General features: G+C 36.9%; 1 protein-coding gene and 1 long non-coding RNA gene across 3 annotated transcripts in view; one reads left to right on the top strand and one right to left on the bottom strand.

Moving 5' to 3' along the window:
• Window positions 1-1,396: 1,396 nt before the first annotated feature.
• Window positions 1,397-21,749, top strand: part of LOC131676652 (glycerol-3-phosphate acyltransferase 1, mitochondrial) — a 34,398-nt gene continuing 14,045 nt past the window's right edge. Inside the window, exon 1 of one of the 2 annotated variants that reach the window (XM_058955872.1) lies at window positions 1,397-1,681. Coding sequence is in view for 1 of the 2 variants with exons in the window: in XM_058955871.1 (XP_058811854.1) it covers window positions 12,932-12,996 (65 nt within the window). In the remaining variant the exon portion in view is untranslated. Of the gene's footprint in view, window positions 1,682-12,378; window positions 12,997-21,749 lie in introns of those variants that run through there. The other variant, XM_058955871.1, reaches the window with a different exon arrangement.
• Window positions 9,412-10,563, bottom strand: LOC131676653 (uncharacterized). Its single transcript, XR_009303212.1, has 4 exons — window positions 10,352-10,563; window positions 9,926-10,276; window positions 9,758-9,864; window positions 9,412-9,692 (listed from the first exon to the last, which is right to left on the bottom strand). It is a non-coding gene; the product is annotated as an uncharacterized LOC131676653 (long non-coding RNA).

Below are 21,749 nucleotides of genomic sequence, written 5' to 3'. Positions count from 1 at the left end.
GAAAATTCAGCTTATAAAGTCTATAAAATTATAATGTTGCTCTATAATTCTACAAAAACATTATAATTGTATATTATTTTATAATTTATTGGAAGTGTCACGCCCCTTGGCGCTACCTCAACGGATTCAACGGACATAAAATATAAAAATAATTTAAAAATAAATATTAGTGGCTCTTCGTGCAATCTCGTGCATGTGACTTGCAATTGCCAGTTGAGACCTACTTTTGCGACAGGAAAACATTTGTTTCGTCACCAACTGCATCTGGATAGTCATTCATTTCTTATTGTTGTCTTACGCGTTCATTTTGTCATCGTTGATGTTGCCTTGATTATCGCGATCAAATGTCATTCCTTGTTGTTTGAATTTAACAATAGCAAGTGATGTACGTAGGAGTTTTTTCCATGTTTATATTTTTCAAAATATTACGCCCTTTTTAGTAAAAGAACTGAAAATGTTCTAAAACTTGACACAAAACGAATTATTAAAAAAAAGTCAATCAAAAAACAGTAAGATCTTACGTATGCAGCTGGAGAATTTTCCTCTTCTTGCTTTTGCGACTCACCCATCTCGATAGTTAATCAGTAATAGTCAACCATTTTGAGTATGAAGAGCACGATATCTAACTTTATTAAATTGAGGAATTTGCGTTTCAACTTTCACTCATCAGTATCTAGTACTGACTCAGCGCCAGATGTTAGCTACTTTGTTCTTCATACACAAAATGATCTAATCCAACTTTCAGTTTTAAGTGAAACATGACATCAAAAACTAATCAAGTAGTTACCAAAACGAGAAACCGTTTGTCGGGACCAATATTGGGCTAAATCTTAGCTTGAAATCCATTTATGAGAGAATGTGGTAAATCTACACCACAAATTGTATTCAAATGAGTATCATACACATAGTAAAACTCTCGACAAACTCTGTTGTGAAATGTGTTCAGCTAGTAACGGTTTGTCCGGAATTTCCATTAAAAGTGGATTTTGACAGTTGGCTTTTAGGCCGTAATCATATGTTTGTCGAGAACTAATGTGATTTTTTTTGATTAAAATGAATACTTTGTAAACACTCGCCCCTGTAACTATTTTCAATTATTTATCAATCTGTTCATATGTTGCAAAAAATCGTGATAATCGATTAATAGGGGCCGATTAATCGAACTAATCGATCAGTACGAAAAAAAAATTCGATTATGTTTAATTTCACAAGTTTAAAACTAATGCACTCAAAAATGACAAATGCCTCCACCTTTTTTCTATGACCTTGGAAAATTCGGGTGCGCGTGAACAAACGATATAAAATATGGATCCCACCGTTGCACCAACAACCATTAAGTTCAACTATTGCTCGTTTTTTTCGCCGACTGTCACCGCGTCAGAGCGGTTTCTTTTTTTTATCCGTCGTGCATCTATCTCGTGGCCGTCGTAGTGTTTATGCATAAAAAAATGTACTGCAGTTTCCCAAATTAATTACGCAATTTTCCCAGATGAAAACTCTTACCCTTGTTTCGCTAGAGCTTGCTTTAAACCAACGGAGTGCTAAAGTGTAAAACCCAGTTTCACTTCTTGGTGGAAAAGTGATTTTGTTTTTGTGTCAAGTCGGATTCTGTGAAAAGTGTAACATTGAAAATTATATTGTGACCTATTTTGGATCTTTGCTGGATTCCGATTCAAGAGTGGTAAGTTTATGCTAATTCTTGAACTATTTACCGGTCGTTACTGTTTAGATGAAAATTACGGAAATTGAGAAGAATGTTTCTAACCTAATTTGGGTTGTTCTTCATCTACTTTGTATAGCTTAATTTGCTCTGTCGGCTGTTTTCAAGGCATATATTTACTCAAATGGTTTCGATTTACATCTTGCCAGCAAAGCAAAATTAGGTTTGTTCCAGTACCCGGAGAAACTGAAAAAAAAACTCATGAATGTACCATTCAAACGGTACATCTGCTTTGGTTCACGTAGCGTCACCGTTAAGGTGTCAACATCAGGATATGTCGGATGCCCCTCAGGGATGGCTTTCACACGTTCTGTACGTCAAAATATTTCAAGCAGTTGTTATGTTTTAACCCGGGGTTGGAACGTCTCCTTCGAAACTTCAAAGTAAAACCTTGCTATTGCTACTATATTCCATTGCAGTACTTGATCGTCTGTTTCGGCAGACTTCGCAGCCGATTTTTAGTGCATATAGGGTAACAGCAGAACTAGGTGCAGATATCCCACTTCTCACTTAATATTCTTCCTGACTCAAACATAGAACGAATGACCTATGAAATCAGTCGCTGACCCCTTGAAACGCCAGGGGGGAACTGCAATTTCATTTTGTGGTTTGACCGGCGGATGACAGTACATGTACATAGTACTTATGCTAGAAAATTGTTTAACTAAATAAGTTAAAATTGATAATAAAGTTCAAACATGCTCATTTTATTTTTGCTCTTTTATGTATCCTTTTGCTTTGGAATGAGTTTTATTTGCTTTGAAAAGTAAGAAGCAATAATACTGGAAAAAATCTATGTTGGTTTTCAACAGCCTACTGACATAGTTATCTTCACTCAGAATTTGACCAAAGGCATCGTCATTACCACCCAATCAATTGGGGCCGCCTTGACAACGACAAAATAGCAAAAGATATAAAAGTTGTTCACGAAAAAAAATGACTTCGTATCACCGTTCCTTGGATTCAAAGTAATAATAATAATAAATTATTTATTGAAAGAGCTTTTTTGCAGTAGGCAATATCAAAGCAAATTCTTGGTACTACTAAACAACGTTCCGTTTCTATTTCGACAGCCTTTGTAGATGATTGCTTTGGAAACTCATCAAATTATTGGTCTTGGAAATAGCAAACGTCGTGAAAATCCAATAAGATATCTGACTTATAGGGTAAAGTACTTATTTTTAGCCTATTGGAACGTTTCACATTATGCATTTTGGAGAGTTTTTACAAATTGAAGATCGTGTACAAGGTATGTGCTAAGAATCCTTCCTGGTCGGGTCTCGAACATACGACGACGTATGGCTTTATGAGATCAGCACCTTATCTGTTGACCTATGTACTACACTAAGGCCAGTATACAGTAGGAAAGCTTTAATGTATAGATGTGCATGACCAAGGTCGTTTGACTGTGTGTTGTCAATTTCTTTTTTTAGGGAAAACCCACCGAAACAAAAAGGTACAACGGCAAGGTCATTTTTATATTCAAAGCACTTGGAGACAGTTCAAATTTATCTACCACTGAAACAAATGAAAAAGAAAATTCCGCACTAATCTACTACAATACGAAAAGAGTTAAAAAGACAACGTTTAAATCAACGCTTCTGATCCCAATCATTACCTTTGTTTGCGATATCCGTTTAATCTAATCAGCATTTTTTCAGTCCCACCATCCAACATGTGCGAAATCGACCATTAGTGAACTTTACCCGTTACCGTGGTTGATTGCTTTCTATTTTGAGTGCACCCTCGATATTATTGCCAACCCGTCTTTCGAAGCTATACCGATTTGTAGAATGGCTACGGGGAAAAAGTGCGATAAGATTATACGTTTAATAAACTCGAATAGCGGGTGGTGCATTATGCTGAATCAGGCATCGGTATCATGTTTACTGGTAGTTTGTAAACAACATCAATCCTGACGTGCACTTTGGACTTGCACTTACAGAAGCAAAAAAAAAACACTCAGCTTCAAACGACTATTTTTACGCATGATCATAGTAAGAGTCACGTTGTTCTGTTTTTTTTTTTATTTGCTGCCGTTAGTTGCCAAGCTGGACCTTCGAGTTGTCTAAAGTCAGATTACGCGCGTCCTCGTCAACGTATATGGTTTCTTTTTGTTCTTTCATTTCATAGCAATTGCGAATCAAAAATCGTCACATGTCTTTTCATGTTGCCAATGTGTGATTTTACAGAGAAAAAATCTTTTTAGGGAAATACATAATCATGTATAATGGTATTAATGCAAGTACCTCACAATATGCTGAAATTGTTGTTCTGATAGTTAAATTTAATAACCAGAATAAAAATTGAAAACACCTGATGAAACGTAAACTAACCCATCACCATTAAAGTGTGCAGTGATTCCTTATTGGTGCCGGTATCATAACAAACCAATATGACCCGCAGATCAACCAAGGAGGTCACATACTCGACGCTTATCAGTGGTCCGCCCGACATTCATTTTCATCCGTGCTTCGCAATGCGAGAGATGTTCGGAACGATTTGCGCCAAACGATAATATGCCACTTGATTCGTATTGGTGTTTTTTTTTGCTTTCTTTTGTTACTGTTTATAATACCCACTGATAGCAGGAGAAGTCCACTCGGCGCAACGTCTTCTCATTGCTGTTGTTTTGGTATTGTTGTTGGAGTGCGACTTTGAACGCTTTTGACGCAGAATGGCGTGATTCGTGCCGTTCATCATCAGCATGTATGCCCTTTCGCGTTTTCTCCGTTTGTCGGAGATGTAAAGTGCAATCGCAAAAAGTGGGCTGGTTGCTCCGGTCCAATTCTAGCGGTGCTCTCTGGAAGCATTCTTGTCGGCTGTGCTTCGGTTACCTAGGGATACCCGAGAACATTGTCTTTCAGGTTTGGCTTATCTTTGCAGGTGTTCAAGTCTTTGTATAAATTAATACGCTGGGAACGTCCTGCTGAAATCAATGGTCAATTCTGACAAACTGGTGGTCCGGATAACTTAACAGCGAATGTAATCGAAGAATATCCTCAGGCCCTTGTTCCTAACTTTGGTCTATCTAATAGATTGTTTTCGTTAGCCCAACCGACTAATATCTACGGGGAATCCCAGAAAGATAAAAGCTTTCTGCAAAAAATAAAACAAATTTCATTAATTTTATTATTCTTTGATCTGTAAATTTTTAACCCTTCAAATAGGCAAGCTAAAATCATGACTTCAAAAATCATCGCTCTCAAGAACCTGTAAAATTGATAACCACTATTGTTCACTTTTCAATTGCTAAGATTCCTGCTTATAAACCTCTTCATCAAATGACATAGTTCAGTTAGAAACCATAATTAAGTCTATAGCCCTTTCTCGCTAGAAATCGGTAATCAATACTGCAAAAATACTGCTGTATTTTCTCTGTAATCGACTTGGTTCTCAGAACTTCCCATCCAAACGTAAACAAGGATTATGAAAATCTAGTTCCATCAAAACATAACTCTTCAAACTTTTCTTGGGATTCTACTTATTGTAAAGTCCATATCAACTTTTGAATAGGGCTAATAAGATTTGTAAACAAACTTTTGTTTTGCTAATTTCTCTTATTTTGTTATAATTTCAACACAGGAAACATTTGAAATTGATTCTACTAAGGGTAAAGATGTTGATTCATGTGTATTTTTCATGAAATTCAGCTCGGCAGCGGAGTAATGAGCGAAATAAGTTTGTTTACAAAAATCTCATTAGCCCTTTTGAAGAATTAATATTGAAGTAATACTTTATTCTGGTGAAGGCTGTAAAGAAATACCTTAGACGGCGCCGGTGGTTGAGTGATAAAGCGTGACCGCCACTCATTTCAGTTTTCCTGGGTTCAATTCCAGCCGAGGTCGTTGAGATTTTTCTGAGGTGAAAAAATCTGTGGTCACGTCTTCCTTCGGAAGGGAAGGGAAGCCGTTGCTCCTCCGGTCTATGAGTTTGGTGGGTCGGTCGATATCTAGTCCAGTCACCTCTCTGGCGTCGGTAAAGAAGAGAAGTAGATCCAACTTCTATACTCTTACTAACAAAACTATCCTCCTCCTGTGATGCTTGTGGAGTGCGCAGTAGTATATACGGCCTCTAGCAAAAGCAAGTATCGGACTAACCATTCCCTTCCCTTTCCTTCCGCGATCTACGTTCGGGCCTGCCGGCGCCGGTATTGATAAATAAACACTTTAGGATTACCATGCACATTTTGAAAGATGTTTCGCTATTCCCAAGCATAATTATCTACTTTTTCCCTGTGCAACTTCAGCTAGTCCAGATAACGGAGTAGCAGCCAGAGGTGCTCGCACAAGCTCAAGCGCAAGGCTGTAAAGAAATACCTTATTCTGGTTCGAAAGAGTTAGAAGGGATTGAAAAGAGACACCCGTATAAAACTTTTTACAGATCGGCGCAATCGAGCCAAATGAATTGCAAACCTTTGTGAAGTTTAGTGTCCACAAAGGTTAAATTGAAGATATCCAGTAGGTTGAAAAATGAGAAACGTCTTAATAAATTGTATTACAATGGATAAACATTTCTTTAAAACATTATGCTTGCCATTATGAGTGCATGTCGACTTTCAATATTTTGCTGTATAGAAAAAACAGCTCATGTTAAAAAGAAGGCAAATGTGTCGATGGAATTTCTTAAGCCGCGAATTCGACACCCGTGGGAGTTCGTTTTTATGCGACTGCTAGCAAGTTCTAAAAGCTTACACCTGTACTGAATGGAATCAGCGTTAAGATGCTTTATTGGATTTCTTTTTCGAGCCTATAAAGGAACTGAATCGATATTTATTACATTTCTAAAGTTTTACGCCTAACACTATTGTATGAAAATAGCTTAATTCTACATGCTAGAAGGAGCAGAAATTTTGATTTCATATATATTCTCTCTCTGTGAATATTGAAGACTTTATTGAGTTCTATGAAGGGTATAGAAAATATTGCTCAATTTTCCTGTAGGAGCAGATCCAGAAAAAAAATCGGAGGGGGTCCGAAATTTTGGATGTTGTAATGTTCTTTGTACGATACGTAATGTTTAATACCCTCATTTAATTAAAATCAGTTTCGGTGGTTGAATCTGGTTTGGAATGATTTTGAATTTAGAACCAATTTAAAATAGAAACTATTTTAAAATTTCTCAAGAAGTTAAAAATTTTCGGGGGGGTACCGGACCCTCCCCCTGGATCCGCCACTGCTGTAGACACATAAAAAATATGTATAAAAAGGACAGCTCATGTTAAAAAGAAGAGAAATATCCACAGAATGTTTAGACCAATTATAACAAACATTGTAAATACAAGAATAATTTAACAGTATTCAATTTAAGATAAACAAATGACATTTGTTACTATCTATGTATTTTTCTATTAGGGTTCTTTAGTCAAACAGAATGTTAAAATAACCTTCTTTGATCCGTTGACTCTTTTAGGTAATTTAATATCAATTTCCATTAAGGGGGGGCAAAACAAAAAAAAAAATTAATATTGCATATTTTGCATCTCTAGGATAAGAAAAATATGCTCAAAGAAAGGATTTACTCTAATTTGACTGACCTATCAAATAAATTTTCGCGTTATGTTGAAAAATCGAGTGAAAAAGCTTACAAAATCGGGGACTGATATAATCGGGTCTTTACTGTATTGCTTTCGGCCAAATAACTCTTTAATTAAAACCAGTCACCCCTGGGTGAGGCCTGCAGGCTTTCGACCCATTAGCCGGACACCATTATTTAAGACTTTCGGGTTATTCGAGTTTTTAACACGAGATGTTATTGGATTGAGAAAATAAACTATAAAAATAAATTCAAATTTGATTTTAGTACGGCAGGCTTATGCTTGGGTATGATATTCAGAAGGGGCTTAATTTTAACAACGGTGTAGCAGAGAATAACAAAACTTGTAGCTGACAGGCTACCAAGCCGTGAAGAGGCGGGTTTTCCCACAACGCAAATCTTCTATACATGGCGTTGTAAATCGACTTTCCCTCTTCCATCACATGTAGCACATTGTATGTTGAGAAATATCCAAACATTGAACTATTGCGTCGGGACTATGCAATAATTTCGTTCATAAACGATATCTCAATGCAGTAAACGACTCTTCTTACCTATTGTCAAAATTTGATTTTTATGCTCCGATTCGACTACTACAGAATAGAAATCTGTAAACATTCAGATTCACCGCCTCCCTCATTCATTAACTTTCCAATTGACTGAAAATTTATGCAGAATTGAATGCTTGAGTGCAGAGGAAAGATAAATTCCTTCACCAACCAAAGCATTCATTTGATTTTGTGGACAGTTTTACGGCAGAAGTTGGCATCTTTTACATTTTCGAGCATAAATGAACTGCGTAATCTATATCTGGTGCACTTTTGCTCAATAATCCCTCTCATAGGTAGAATAGAAACAAAATTCAGTTTGCTTCTGAAACCGAACATGTCCGAACCAGAATGCGCTGTGTCGGGAGAACGAATGACGAGGTAAACGAACCAAACTTTTCATTAATCGCGGTTGGCATGAATTGAATTTTGTTTTCTTTCAAGTTCACGCAGGGATGCAAATTTTTTCAAGCTCTGGTTCTTTACCGTATATCTTATTCACGCAACACGAGCGACCTCTGCAATAACATAAAAAGATAATGCCCTATATCTATTGTACCCCAATAACTATTTGACCCCGTTCTACTCTATTCGTGGAAACTGGTTCATGATTCCTAAAATAACAGTAGCAGCAGCAGATATCAGAAAACTATTAGGACCTCGAACGTCATTATTCATTTATAAGGTTCAGAGTGATATCCGGACAGAAAACTAAAACTGTGCTTACTCCACGTGTCAAATTCGAAAGTATGCTCAAGAATAAAATATAGCGATACCTTGGCATATAAATTGCGAAAATCGTGACAAAGATCCTAAAATCATGAACATAAATCACACTACACTAAAATATCAAAAATCGTAATTGAGATTCTGAAATCAAGCTACCATGTCGGAAGAAAAATTAGATGGTAGACTCATGAATAAAATATCACGGTAACGTAATGAGAAATTACGAAAATCGCGACCAAGCTCCTGAAATCATGAACATAGACCAACTGTCGGTTCTTTTAGTTGCTATTGTTTATACACACCAGTGTATCCCCAAATTATAAATAAGAATCATAACGAAAACTAAACAAAACATTGGGATGCAACGCCATGTATATTTTTTGCGTGAACTAGTTTTTTGAAAACACAAATACAATGTTTATTATTCCTAATTTCAGAAACTTGGTCACGATCTTTTTCTTAAATTCATGAAGGAATTTTTTTCTGTGTTTATCAAGTGAAAAAAAATGTTTGTCCAATGTACACTCAAAAAATAAATCACTTTGCTTCTACGTGAAAACATATGTGATTCTCATCCACCGCATTTTTCACGTATTTTTTATCGAATGATCCTGTAAATTAAAATCAACTTCAATATCTGAATCATCAGGTAGATGTTATGTGTTTTCGAGATAATTAGTAATAGAAAATAACGTAATCATTACATGAAGCGAAACGTAACAAATACATGGAGTCAAACGTAATAATTAAGTGAAAACAAATGTAACATTCACATGACGCCAAACGTGATAATTATTTGAAGACGTACATGCAGAATTTTTCAATTAATTTCATTTAAATAAAGAAAATCGGTTCATAACAATTTATTCAAATCCTAATTGTATTAACTGAATATAAGGCTTTACATACATTTTAATAGTGTGCTTTAGACGCCCAGATGTTTCAAAATCCAATTTCTTTAATTAGCTAAATCACTTTTTTTAAAGAAGGTAGGAGTCTATAAAAAATAGATCCTGTGCATAAGAATATTCATGATTTTCAATCACTAGATAAAAACCTGCTCCAGCATATTTGTTTTAGTGTAACGGCTTTACCACCAAACAAAAATAGGTTGAAATCGGTAGCGCTTTTATGAAGATTGCCAACAGAAGGAACTGCATCTGAAATTTAATTGATTTTTTTATAATCCATTTTCACCAGATATTTAACAATATTTAAATCTTACCACAAAGATCACCACAAATGAGGTTATTGTTGTGAATTCGATGCATTTCTAATCTGCTCCGAGTAGCAAATACAATTACCGTCCGAAATATATGCAATTTAAGCCTCCTGTAATTTTGTTCAGGTTAATGTTTGTGCACAAATCACCCACAGATCAAGAAGCACTTACGGTTTCTCACATGTTTGTGCAATGGTTCCAATTGCGACTCTCCAGTATTAATCGCCGTTGCGATCATTTGTACAGCACGATCACCAGTGTTGTCACATGATCACAGTAATAAGGATCACCAGATTAGCATGCACTAAATGTTAATTCTCGTATCATGCGATAGTTTATGGGACGATGTGTACATTAGATCCACAAATATGGCAAAATAAACGTGGATAGAGATGGTAATAGCACTAACATGTTGGATGACTTGCTGGGGTTGAGCCCTTTCTCGTCCCTCAGAGATAAAGATTGCACAGATCGATGTTCAATTCGTCCATAGTCATTAATTGTGGAAACGGAATATCTACTCTACAAATATAGAAAAAGCATTGATAATTGATATAATCAGATGCAATAAGAACAGTTATAATACAATCAGCTCACCTTTATGACGAACCAGCACCGTCGGAAGGTATTTATTGGCTGTCCCTATTATTAACGGACTTCCTGTTTATCCTGAGCATTCCGAACGGCACGGTTAACGTATGTTGGGTGCAATCTATTTTACCGTCTATTGGCTCTGACAGGAGACTCGTCGGCACCTTTTACACTCGGAACTTACTTTTTGCTCGGAACGGTACTATTCCAATGTTGCATCACCACCAAATATAACAACAACAAAATCGAGAGTTTTTTGTAGAAAGGGCCAAACCATATTGACGAAATACCTTTTTTGGAAATAACGGAGGAAAGATTAATTTAAATTACAGTTTTGTTCAATTTGTTATGTAGGTTTCTTTATATGCAGTTCATATTACCCACCGGATAAACAACGACTTTACTTTGCACTTACATGTCGTGCTCAATTTGGTCAAGAGTTATTCTGAAATTAAGATAAGCAATATGACTTTGCATATCCCAAAAATTTAGCAAGCAATACTTACAACATAATTAACAACATTTAACTCAATAGATTCGAAATAGTTTAATCAGTGACCAAATTTGCAGCTATTTTTTCACATAGGAAGTTCACGTCAGCTTCGTTTCAACGAATAACGTACTATCACTTAAAGGTCATGTGTGAATAAAGTAGATGTTACAGGTTGGTCAAATGTCGTTTATAGGAATCACGTAATATTTGTTAAATGTTGGAAAATATTCATTTACATAAAAATTCATGTAACTTTAAAGTGATTTATTTTTTGAGTGTAGTCTATGATTGGTTGACGAATAAATAAATGTTGGACATTGCAACTTACAACTTAACAACGTTACCGATATGGATTTCCGGTGGTTGAGAGGACTTTGATCGCACCTCAGGATTGCTCGTGCTCAGGCTGGAAAAAAATGTTCAATGAGCCATATCTCTGTTAGTGCAAAGACGTCGCAACTGAAAAGGCTAAATTTCATTTGCTATTCTAGACACCTGTTTGGGGTTTGGTTAGCTGATTATCAAACCTTACCGATACTGCTGTTCAATAACACGTAAGGCACTACTTCTGGTTGTGCGAACGATGAGTAGAAGAAACGATGATCAAGTAATTGCTAACCTGCATTTAGTCTTGAAACATATAAAGTCAGCCATGATGTGGGTTGGCGATTGTTGATTTTTCCCTCTGAAAAGCTTTTTTAAATTCACAAGGAGAATCCTGCCAGACAGTTTTAATTTTGCCTCCAGGTGATATCTTGTCATCAATTAGCTTTCATTCATGTGTGTCAGCTCAGTGCATTGCACATATCAATATCACATCGTCAATGGTGATAGTTGATTCACCACAGCAGTTTGCACTGAAAACAACGACAGAATGTTAACCGACCTGCTAAAAGCCATTCAACCATTCTAAAATAAAACCCGGTAACATATCGCTTACAGTAGTATAGCTTGCTATTATACGAGACAGCAGTAATCGTGTCATCGATGCACAGATATTGCAAGAGAGTTCTGCGAAAGTGGACTATTCTGAATGGAGACGAACAATTGTTAGGGAAGATCATGTTGATAAACTTTCACAAAAGATGGCAATTTAACACTGAAATTAATCATTTAGGATCTGTCTGAAAAATATCACTTTTTGTAACTGAAGAGTAAATAATAAGAAAACGTTTGGCTTGTGTATTTTTACTAATATTTTTTCTTTTTAGGACAGATTATATCATTTCCAACTCTAATGACGAATAAGTGAATCGGCATGAATCGATAATCTAGAAAAGCCATAGATCATGGACTGTTTAACTAACGTTTCAGTATGCACGAAGAAACCTTCGAAGAAGTTCAGAGTGCACGGTAACCTTTATTCAAGAATGGTTTATTGTTACACAAATCTTCCGGACAGTCACCTTACATTTCGCCCATCCCTACACAGAGAACTCAACCGGCAGTTTGTCTCGTCGTCGTCGCCGTCGAGTATTTATCAGTAGCAACACATGTACGCGAATGGCAATCGGGGCCACAACAAAACAATCGCGGTTCTGGCTTGCGAATTTCAGTCGCATTTCACTGGTCGAGATGTTCGGATCTTAGTCTTGGAAGTACTTTGCACAAACAGTTAACCCTCTATTGTGTAGTCAGTGTCGGGAGCAGCACGCCGCGCCGTGTAGTACAGTGTACCGGCTGTTTTTCGGCTACTCTGTGTCCCAGAAGAAAATTTGGACAAGTGCCAGGCCGTTGACCGTGTTTCCGTTCGGTGGTGGCGTGATCGTACAGTACCACCCCCACTTCGCAAAGGGTTCAACGGTACTAGTTGCGGGTTGAACTTAAGTTACGTAGCACATACGAAACTACTGAACATGGTTTGAAGGCGTCGTCTTCATGAATGATGAATGTCAATCGAAAGTGAATTGTGATAATAATAAGTCCTGTAATAACAACACAGTGGTGAAAAGCTTGTGAATATTATCGTTAGAGGACGGAGTTGATTGGAAAGCTTAGCAAAGCCAATTTGATTGTCATCTCGAAGTTGTCTTTCGCTATCATTAGATAGATTACGGTGCATTGAAGTGCAGTCAGCAGAACCGCGCAACATCATGGTTGGAATTGTGGAAGTTTTGCTGTTTCTTGCCGTAGTGGGATACTTCTTCAATAAGAGAAGGTAATGACAATTTCAAGTGGGTCATGTATTATTTTTTCAAACAGCGAATAAAGCCAAGTAGGTGTGTCATTCTAAATTGGCACAATTCAGCTTGATCAATCATCGTTCTAACCTGCGATGTCGGTAATATTATACCTACCTTGAACCTCGGAAGTACACAATTTCTCGTATATGAAATGTATTTTCAAAGCCCGTATAATGAAGCACTTTACCGGCGATAGTTGAACCCGTTGCTCTTATCGAACCTTCGTGCTTCTTTGTCCTCCCCGTGAATCGGACGTGTGACCGCTAATCCATTCAGTACTGCGCGTCGCAATTTTTGTTCCTTCTTTTTTTGCAAACGAGTTGCTAATCGTGCGCATACTGGTGTGTTTAATTTTGAGTCAGCCGACTGTAAATCGGTTCTTTCGCTGTCTAGTATAACCTTATCACGCGTAGGACACCAAAACCGGAAACGTTTCGGCGTGTTTAACGCGGGTCTTGTTAAGCGATTGATGGCCGCGACTGGCAAATTGGAATACAGATGGACAAGTTTTAGGTGAGCTTGTTAAAAGATCAATGAGAAATGATGCAAAATTGCAAACAGTATTTACAACCTGCTAGTATTTTCCGCAAAAAAAAATCTTCATGATGAATGCACCTTTTAATTGGTTTATTTTCACCGAAAGTGCTGTGTTTATTGTTCAATCGTTAAATAACATTTTCTGAATGTCTGTGCCTGAGTCAACCAATTTAATCGGTACCTCGTTTTCTGCAGAGTGTCATCAGGAGTGTAGTAAATTCTATTTTTTGATTCATTTCAACACAGTTCAATGGAGAAGGGCGAATAATTATATTGTTTTGTGCAGAATTCGAAGTTGCTTGCATTGGTATTTCTATAAACAGTTTAAGAATTTTTCGACAGGTGCATACAAAACATCAATTAACACTAATTAGTATCAATTAGAAAAAAAAAACCTCTAATATTAAATAAAAACCAGATAATGAATGACCCACAGAAGCTAGTTTTAGTGAGTAAATGAGTGATTATTAGTCATGGTTCACTTTTCGATCATTTTAGTTTGAACCGGGATACACGGCTTATTTTTCACTTCATGCGAGAGAGAACAAACCAACAGAACCTCAAGTTGCACGGTACAATACTGAAAACAGTTCACTGTCGAGAAAAAGAATCTCAACACGCAACAACAAACTGCGTTCAAAGGGTTCAATTGACGATTTCATATTCCAGTATTTTTCCATTTTCGAATTGGATTTGGGGAGCCCAAACCCTACAGGAGGGTTTTGAATTATTTTTTTGAACACTTCTTAACACCCTGTTCGGAGAAAACATGTATACATATAGCCATTTTTATACATAAAATCTCATTCGACAGATTTCGGTCCTGCACTGTTTTTGAATTTTAATGGCATTTTCTCACGATTCTAACAGAATCATGTTTTGAATTCTGATACATATAAGACTTCCCAGGGTCCTTATTAATATTTTTCAGTATGCTTATGAAATTCTTCTCTGTATTCCTACGTTTTCTTGCTCAGAATTCTGACGCAATTTTTCTCCTCGTTGTAAAAATTATCTCTTGTGGAAAGCTATTCCGAATTTTGTAATATTTCTCAGAATTCTAATGAAGTACTTTTCTGCCGTTCTACGCATACTTGTCCCATGCATATAGGGAATCCCATAGAACATTAAGCGTATAACGACAGTGTAGCAATTGCAGACTAAAGTATATTCTACCTCACTCCAGCTATGCCTCATTACCACATTACTCTCTTATTATGTTACGTAACAATATAGCTAACTCCCCCTCCCTCATACGTCACAAAACGTCATATTTCACCATACCTTTCACCCCTCCATTAAACCGTGACCTAACTAATAAATTAGACGCTGAGAGGAAGAGTGTGTTACAATTTTGTTCAGAGCCAAAGTGGGTTAAAGTATTTTGTTAGATCAGAAATAGTGGGTCAATATCAATTAGCGCAACAATGGTTAAACAAAATCTTCAGGGCATTTCTGTATAAAATATTAACCTATTTTAGCGCTAAGAAAATAATACATAGGTTCATAACAGGCGCAAGGAATATCGCTTATTAGGACCTGTAGGTGGCGAAATTTCAGTAAATTTTTCGACGCCGCAGAAATCGTGAGATATTAGATCAGAAATTGTTTATTGATGCCACAGTGCAAGCCAAGATGGCAACTTCCGTTTACAACATAACCATGAAAGCCACCATCAATATGAGCGTCATTTGAAAGCGGTTGGTCAGTAGACACCGGAAATTTATTATTAACGCCATTTTGAAATCCAAGATAGCGACTTTCGGATACTAGAAAATAAAGAGAACCATAATGTGGGTGTCATTTGAAAGCGGTTGGTCAGTAGACATAGGAATTTGGTGATTGACGCCATTTTGAAATCCAAAATGCCGGTTACCACAAAATACTGAAAACCATCATCAATATGGGTGTCACTTGTCTAACACTAACTTAAGGCAATTCAGGTATTTTCCTATCTGTGAACATCCTATATTGATCGGGAATCAAACCCAATATCTTGTTATATCAGAAAGAATCATATAGTCGAAACGGTATAACTCTGTTATTACCAGTATCGCAACGATTACCAAGATTATTCGTATTGTCGAGCAAAGAAAATAAAACAATCAACAATCTCTCGCTAAAAAAAAGTTCAAAGGTTTCGATACAACCCTGTAACCTTTTGGTTCTGGTCACCATGTTTGACTTCAAGATAGTCTATGTATAAAGCGTGCGCGTGGCACTGACTTCCATCATCTCACCTTTATAGAAAACAAACTTAATGTACATAAATGCAATTAAAAGATGAAAAACTAATTGTCATAGTACATACATAATTATTCAAAAAATCTTAAAATATGAAAATCCAAAAGATCTTCCTACAAAACAGATTTTGCGTGTAAAATACATTGTGTTTTGAACTCCGCCAATGCGGCTGATCTTTCTAGATATTTAATTGAACAAATTATGCGAATTCACATGATTTAGACCATGATTCGTTTTGTTGGTTTTCACTGCTTTATAGTAACTGGAAGTCATTATTTTGAATTTCAAAACGAAGTTAATAATGGGCTCCTTTGTCTACTCATCATCGGAAGTCGCCACCCTAGATTTCAAAATGGCGTTAATCATGAATTTACGATGTCTACTGACCACCTCCTTTCAAATGACACCCATATTGATGATTTTTTTTTTATTTCGATTATAGAGGTTTTAACCTTAAGGTCATTCGCCTCTTCGGGATAGAAAAATTTCTAACCCTATGTGCGGGGTCGGGACTCGAACCCAAGTGCGCTGCGTACAAGGCAATCGATTTACCAACTACGCTACGCCCACCCCCCATATTGGTGATGTTTTTCACTGATTTGTGATAATAATTTTTAAAACTATTCATAGAATTAAAGTGGATTATTACTCCTTTCAGGGCAAAAGTGGTCTATCTTTTTAAAACATTTTTGCACTATCCTATTTTTACTCTGACTGGTACATGAACCGGAAAACAACGGTTTTATTCGCAGTGAATTTTTAACTCACTCTTGCTCTCAGTCTCTCAAATGGTCCCCGGCTATAGGAGATAGTTTGCTTCATTTCCCCCTTTGATACCAGCTTCTTAAGAGGAACCTTTACAACTAAGTCGTAACTAGATGCTCTCGGGACTCGACCAGAATTTGCAGAAAAAAATCAGTTTCTTAGAACCAAACACATGACTTCTCATTGAGGGCTGTGTTTAGGGAAGCACATGCTCATGTAAGGAAATTGTCAGTTCTTCCACGAGAATTGAAGTTTAATTTTTCAATTAAATTTTACAATAATATACTAATGAAATTGGTCAAAACACAAGTTTGGTTATTCTGCATCGATTGGTTGCTGAAGCATTAAAATTATTTAATAAATTGTAAAGTTATTACCGGGCCAACCCGTCATTTTGACAATTTTTGAATTAATTTGAATTTGGAATAACTTCTGGTATGGATAGAGCTTTTCAATGCCGATCAATTGTTACAAGTTCGTCAACTAATTTTTTACAAGTGCTATGGCAGTCATGTTAAGAACTGTCGTGTTGGATTATACTGTGTTGTGCATGGGAGCAATAAAGTAATAGACTCGAACCTTTTTTCATTTTTTGTTTCAACTAGTAGTCACATTTTTTACTTTTTAACGACATGCAACTAGATAAAGATTACTAAACAGGGAAAGTTATAAAAATTTAGAACATGAATGTGAAATATACAGATCGGAAAACTAGAAGTGGCAGGGTCATTAGAAACAGGCTTGAAATCTTACGAACCAATCTTTCGCCTTCTGCTGGTAGGAGCCGAGCTTAGGCAGAGTTACTCTTTACCTGACATGGAGCAATAAGCGGGAATCCATACTAAGGCAAATTGATAAGATTTGTTTGTTAACTAGTTATTCTTGTACCTTCCTCAAAAGGTTCAATGAGCGTAGCGCCTTAATTGTGGTGAGATTATCTGTGAGGATGAAGTAATGCGTTGAAAGTAAAGTAACAATGATTTTCTGACTATGGTGAGCTATGTAAACAAAGGAAGGTTCTGCAATCTTGACAGGGATCGAGACGTTATTGTTGAAAACACCGAAGCCAGTGGTCTCATTAATGTTGAACAGAGAAGGGGCAAAAATCGAAAAAGAAAAAAGCAGTTTTTTCCACACCGTGTGTTAGATCTTCATAAAAATTAATCAGAAGTACTGTAACAATATTCTACATAAGCTGATTGATTTTTATGAAGATCTGACAAACGGTGTGGAAAAAAACTACTTTTTTCGTTTTCGATTTTTGCCCATTCTCTGTGCAACCTTAATTTGTGACCAATCACTGTAAAGCCTTTTGACGTAGGACTACGTCTTTGTTTTCGATATGGGGGTGCACTCTGCAAATTCTACAAAAATGGTATGTAACGAAAAGTGGTCCAATTTTAAACGCATATAATTCAGCCATCTCACGATAAATTTTCAAATTTTTTGCACAAATCGCCCCGAAATACTTCTAAGAATAGATTCCAATAGATAAACCCAAAAATTTTTGATATCATAGCATTAAAAAATTAAATAATATACAACCTTGTCAAAATATCGCGCATTTACACACAGAAGATAGCGCTTCCCAAGCCCTGTACGACGGATTGGTGTACCTAGCGCGCAACGCTTCTATGAATGACGTCATCATCGACTATTTAAAGAACGGACTTGGCCAGACACGCTCAGTTCCTTGTTGAACGGCTGGTGAAGCAGATCACTGCGCTGTGTTTTTTACAGCCAGTGTAGCTGAGCTAGAAATCCGTTACACTGGCTGTGGAGGGACGCTACCCTGTGTCGTCCAACAGGCGACCGCTCCAACTGCTTCCTAAATGCCGCTGTAATGTTGTCAGTAAATGTTTGGTTTAACTAGCACATGTATTGCTATTTGAAATTAAGTAATGTAGTGGTAGTAATAAGCATCCCATTTTGGTTTAAACGCAAGGACAGTTTTTAAAACAGGATTTGATTATTTAGTTTAGCTCATCTAAGCAATTTTATCAATTCTGTAATTTAGAAGGAATTTTAGTGAACTTGGTGAATTTGGCCCCACTTGCAACTGGTATAATCAACCTGCACAAAGTGTTGCATAACGCAGGGCTGTTTTTTGGAACAAAATGTGTTATCATTCAGCCCTTCGCTATGCAAAATCACGATATTATGACAGATGGGCTAAGCGCGGCCGTTTCTTTCAATCGGGAAAGGCCGCGTGGAATTTTGGTGAAATGCACTAATAGTGTCGTGGTGGTACTAGTTGTCTCTTTCGCTCTACCCATCATCATCAGCGTTGACTCATTTTGCATTGTGCGTTTGGGTTCAATGTTTGGGGCGAATGTGTTGGTAGGTAGGGGAACTGGCGGTAAAATGAACACGTTAAGCAAAGTCATTATTTTCTAACTAATAAGTGAATGAGATATTACAATCACCTTATGTTTCTTGTTAGACATGTTTTGTACATATCTGGTAAAAATACTTCGTCATAAACACATTTTTTCAAACATGATTCTTGATTTCTAAACATGTCCAAAAATGAGACATGTTTATAGCGAGTGGGTAAAATGAACATGTGGCGGTGGTAAAATGAACAGCTTCTGGTGACCTGCAAAATGTCCTGTATGTATGCAATGCGCAGCGTTGGAAAGCATTTTCCGATCAATGCTAATATCACAACAAATCATCAGCTTTGCATACACACAGGGCATTTTGCAGGCAAAAAAAATTGTAACGGAAGAATTGAGTTTTCATGACGTAATATTAACCATTTTACAATCCTGTGGCATCGAAACACATCTACAAACTTGGGGTTATCCATGGGTGTTTGAATTTTTAGGATCTGTTTGAGAGCAACTAGAAAGCTTGTTCTATACATGAGATGTGATTATATTGTCTAAAATTTGATTTTTCTTCACCGGTCCGGGTGTTTTTTCCCACACACTAAGTACTAAGAAAATAAATATTTTACATTAAGTAGTATAGTCCTACGTCTACAGTTCGTGCAACCCCATAGGGCTGCCCCTTGTAGTTTTTTCAGTCAATTTGTTGGTATTTACTTGTGAATATTTGGGGATTCACGAGTCTTCTCCTGCATGGATGTGTCAAAATATAAAGTGGAATCGGGAGTATCGAGTATACAGTATACTAACATGTGAGAACGTAACTAGAAGGTGTTATTATTGTGGCATGTGATTGAAATACACTGTCATGATCCTATGAAGTCAGTAATTGATATGCTTTTCCATATCTATGTTCCCAAATAGCTTCTTAAACTAATCTGAACTCATCATTCAACACTCAAAGCTTAGCGGTAACCGGAGTAGCCGCGCATCAGAACAAGGTCCATCCGGCGTACGTGCGGTAAAGCGGCGATATTGAGGTACTCGTACGTTTTGCACGTGATGTGTTAATAAATTAGTAGCACGAATGTTGTTTTTTATTTCTAGAAACCATTGAACTGTAATTGATATGCGCTTCCGTATATTTATATTTGGATAGCTTAATTTTTGTACAAAATAGCTGCAGTTGCGATTCGAATGCACTGCCGTTAATTATCTTATCAGTAGATGTCAATGAATGCAATTTCTATAGAACAAGACCCCCCGTTTGCAACGACCTTGATTTTCAAGTCAACTTACAACGTAGCGAAAAAAAATATGTGCGATAGAGTCACGTACGAACAAAAATTCATTAAAGGGTTTTGTTTTGTTTTCACTTAGCATGCGACAAACTTCGTTGTCATTCCTGTCCCCATGTCATATCAGTTTAGACAAATTATCCATCGGCTTAGTGACCACATCAGACCATTTTTTCGGGGGTCAGCTACTGTCACAGATTGTGTTATCATTGTTGTTGGCTGCCGGCCGACGATAAATTATTACGGAAAAACCCGATCCTAGTCCTACGGTGTAATTGAGTCTTTCTTATTTACACGCAGAGATACTTCACCATGGTACTTCGGCATCATTTGGCATAACAGCCACTTCCACAAGACCCTTTCAAGTCAAGATGCTCTAGACATGCCATCAATGATCTACACTTGCTGTAGCAATACGTTCGATAGAAGCCATCCAATTTTCACCGTAGAACTGCATTGCGTTGAACAAAGATAGTAGGCGCTGCATTAACAAATTGCATTAAAAGAGTAGCGTAACAATATGAATAGGCTCATCACCCTAACCTACCTGCTGATTCTCATTAAAGGCCTTTGGAGCAATTCTAATGGCTTTTTTAGCCCAAAATGATTTTTTTTTTTCGTTTTTATAATATCCCCAACAATATTCTGATTGTCCGGAAATTTCACACTCTTGTCAACAAAGTTACTCTTCGTTATTGTGTTATTATTTCACCTGCTAAATAGTTAGACTTTTTAGTCAGTTTAAAATTCACACGCATGCATCGATTCACGAACATTTCGCATAATCTTCGAACCGATAGGAATTTTGTTGTTGTCAGTTGCCACAGTTCTAGTTCGTATGTAGATCAACCGTGACCCCAATGACAGCCACTAGTTAATCGACTCGGTTCGATCAAACTCAAGCAAAGGACTGAGCAATGAAAGCGCATTGAAAAGTGCTCCATTCACTTGCCCAATAATTACTACAGGCCGATTACAACTTCTAGCTTCAGCAGCTAATAATGACACACGCACATTTTGCCACGTGAAATAAAACTGTTCCAAACGATCCATACAAAAGGCGATCACATTGACCTCTTTGGGGATCTGCGAAAAGTGTGACACTTGCTACATAGGCAGGACTGTGTTCACCGCATCGAAGAAGGCCAGGAGAAGTTGAACTTTCGCTTTCTATTCGAATGCCGCTTGCACTCACCTATATATAAATCGTGCTTAAGTATTATTCACTTACAATCAGGTGCGATAGGTGCTGATAAAAAATCGCGGTTGTTCAGCAAAAGTGATGAAAACAAAATCAAAAAGTTACTAATGCTGATTTCGCTTTTAAATCATAATCGCTCTAGGTTCGCTCGAAATTATTGGATATTGTAAATATTACCAGAGAGACTTGAATCTTAAACAAAATAAGATTCGAATTGGGGTTCGATAAGCAAACATATTTAAATAATTTGAGTTTGGGACATTTTTGGTATGGCATGTTTCAGAAACATTCACGAACTGAAAATTTTCCAATTGGATTCTTATGCTTATGCTCTATACTGTAGTGTACTT

Source organism: Topomyia yanbarensis, chromosome 1 (genome assembly GCF_030247195.1).
Source record: "Topomyia yanbarensis strain Yona2022 chromosome 1, ASM3024719v1, whole genome shotgun sequence".
Taxonomy (NCBI): domain Eukaryota; kingdom Metazoa; phylum Arthropoda; class Insecta; order Diptera; family Culicidae; genus Topomyia; species Topomyia yanbarensis.
This window is presented reverse-complemented; position numbering and strand designations above follow the sequence as displayed.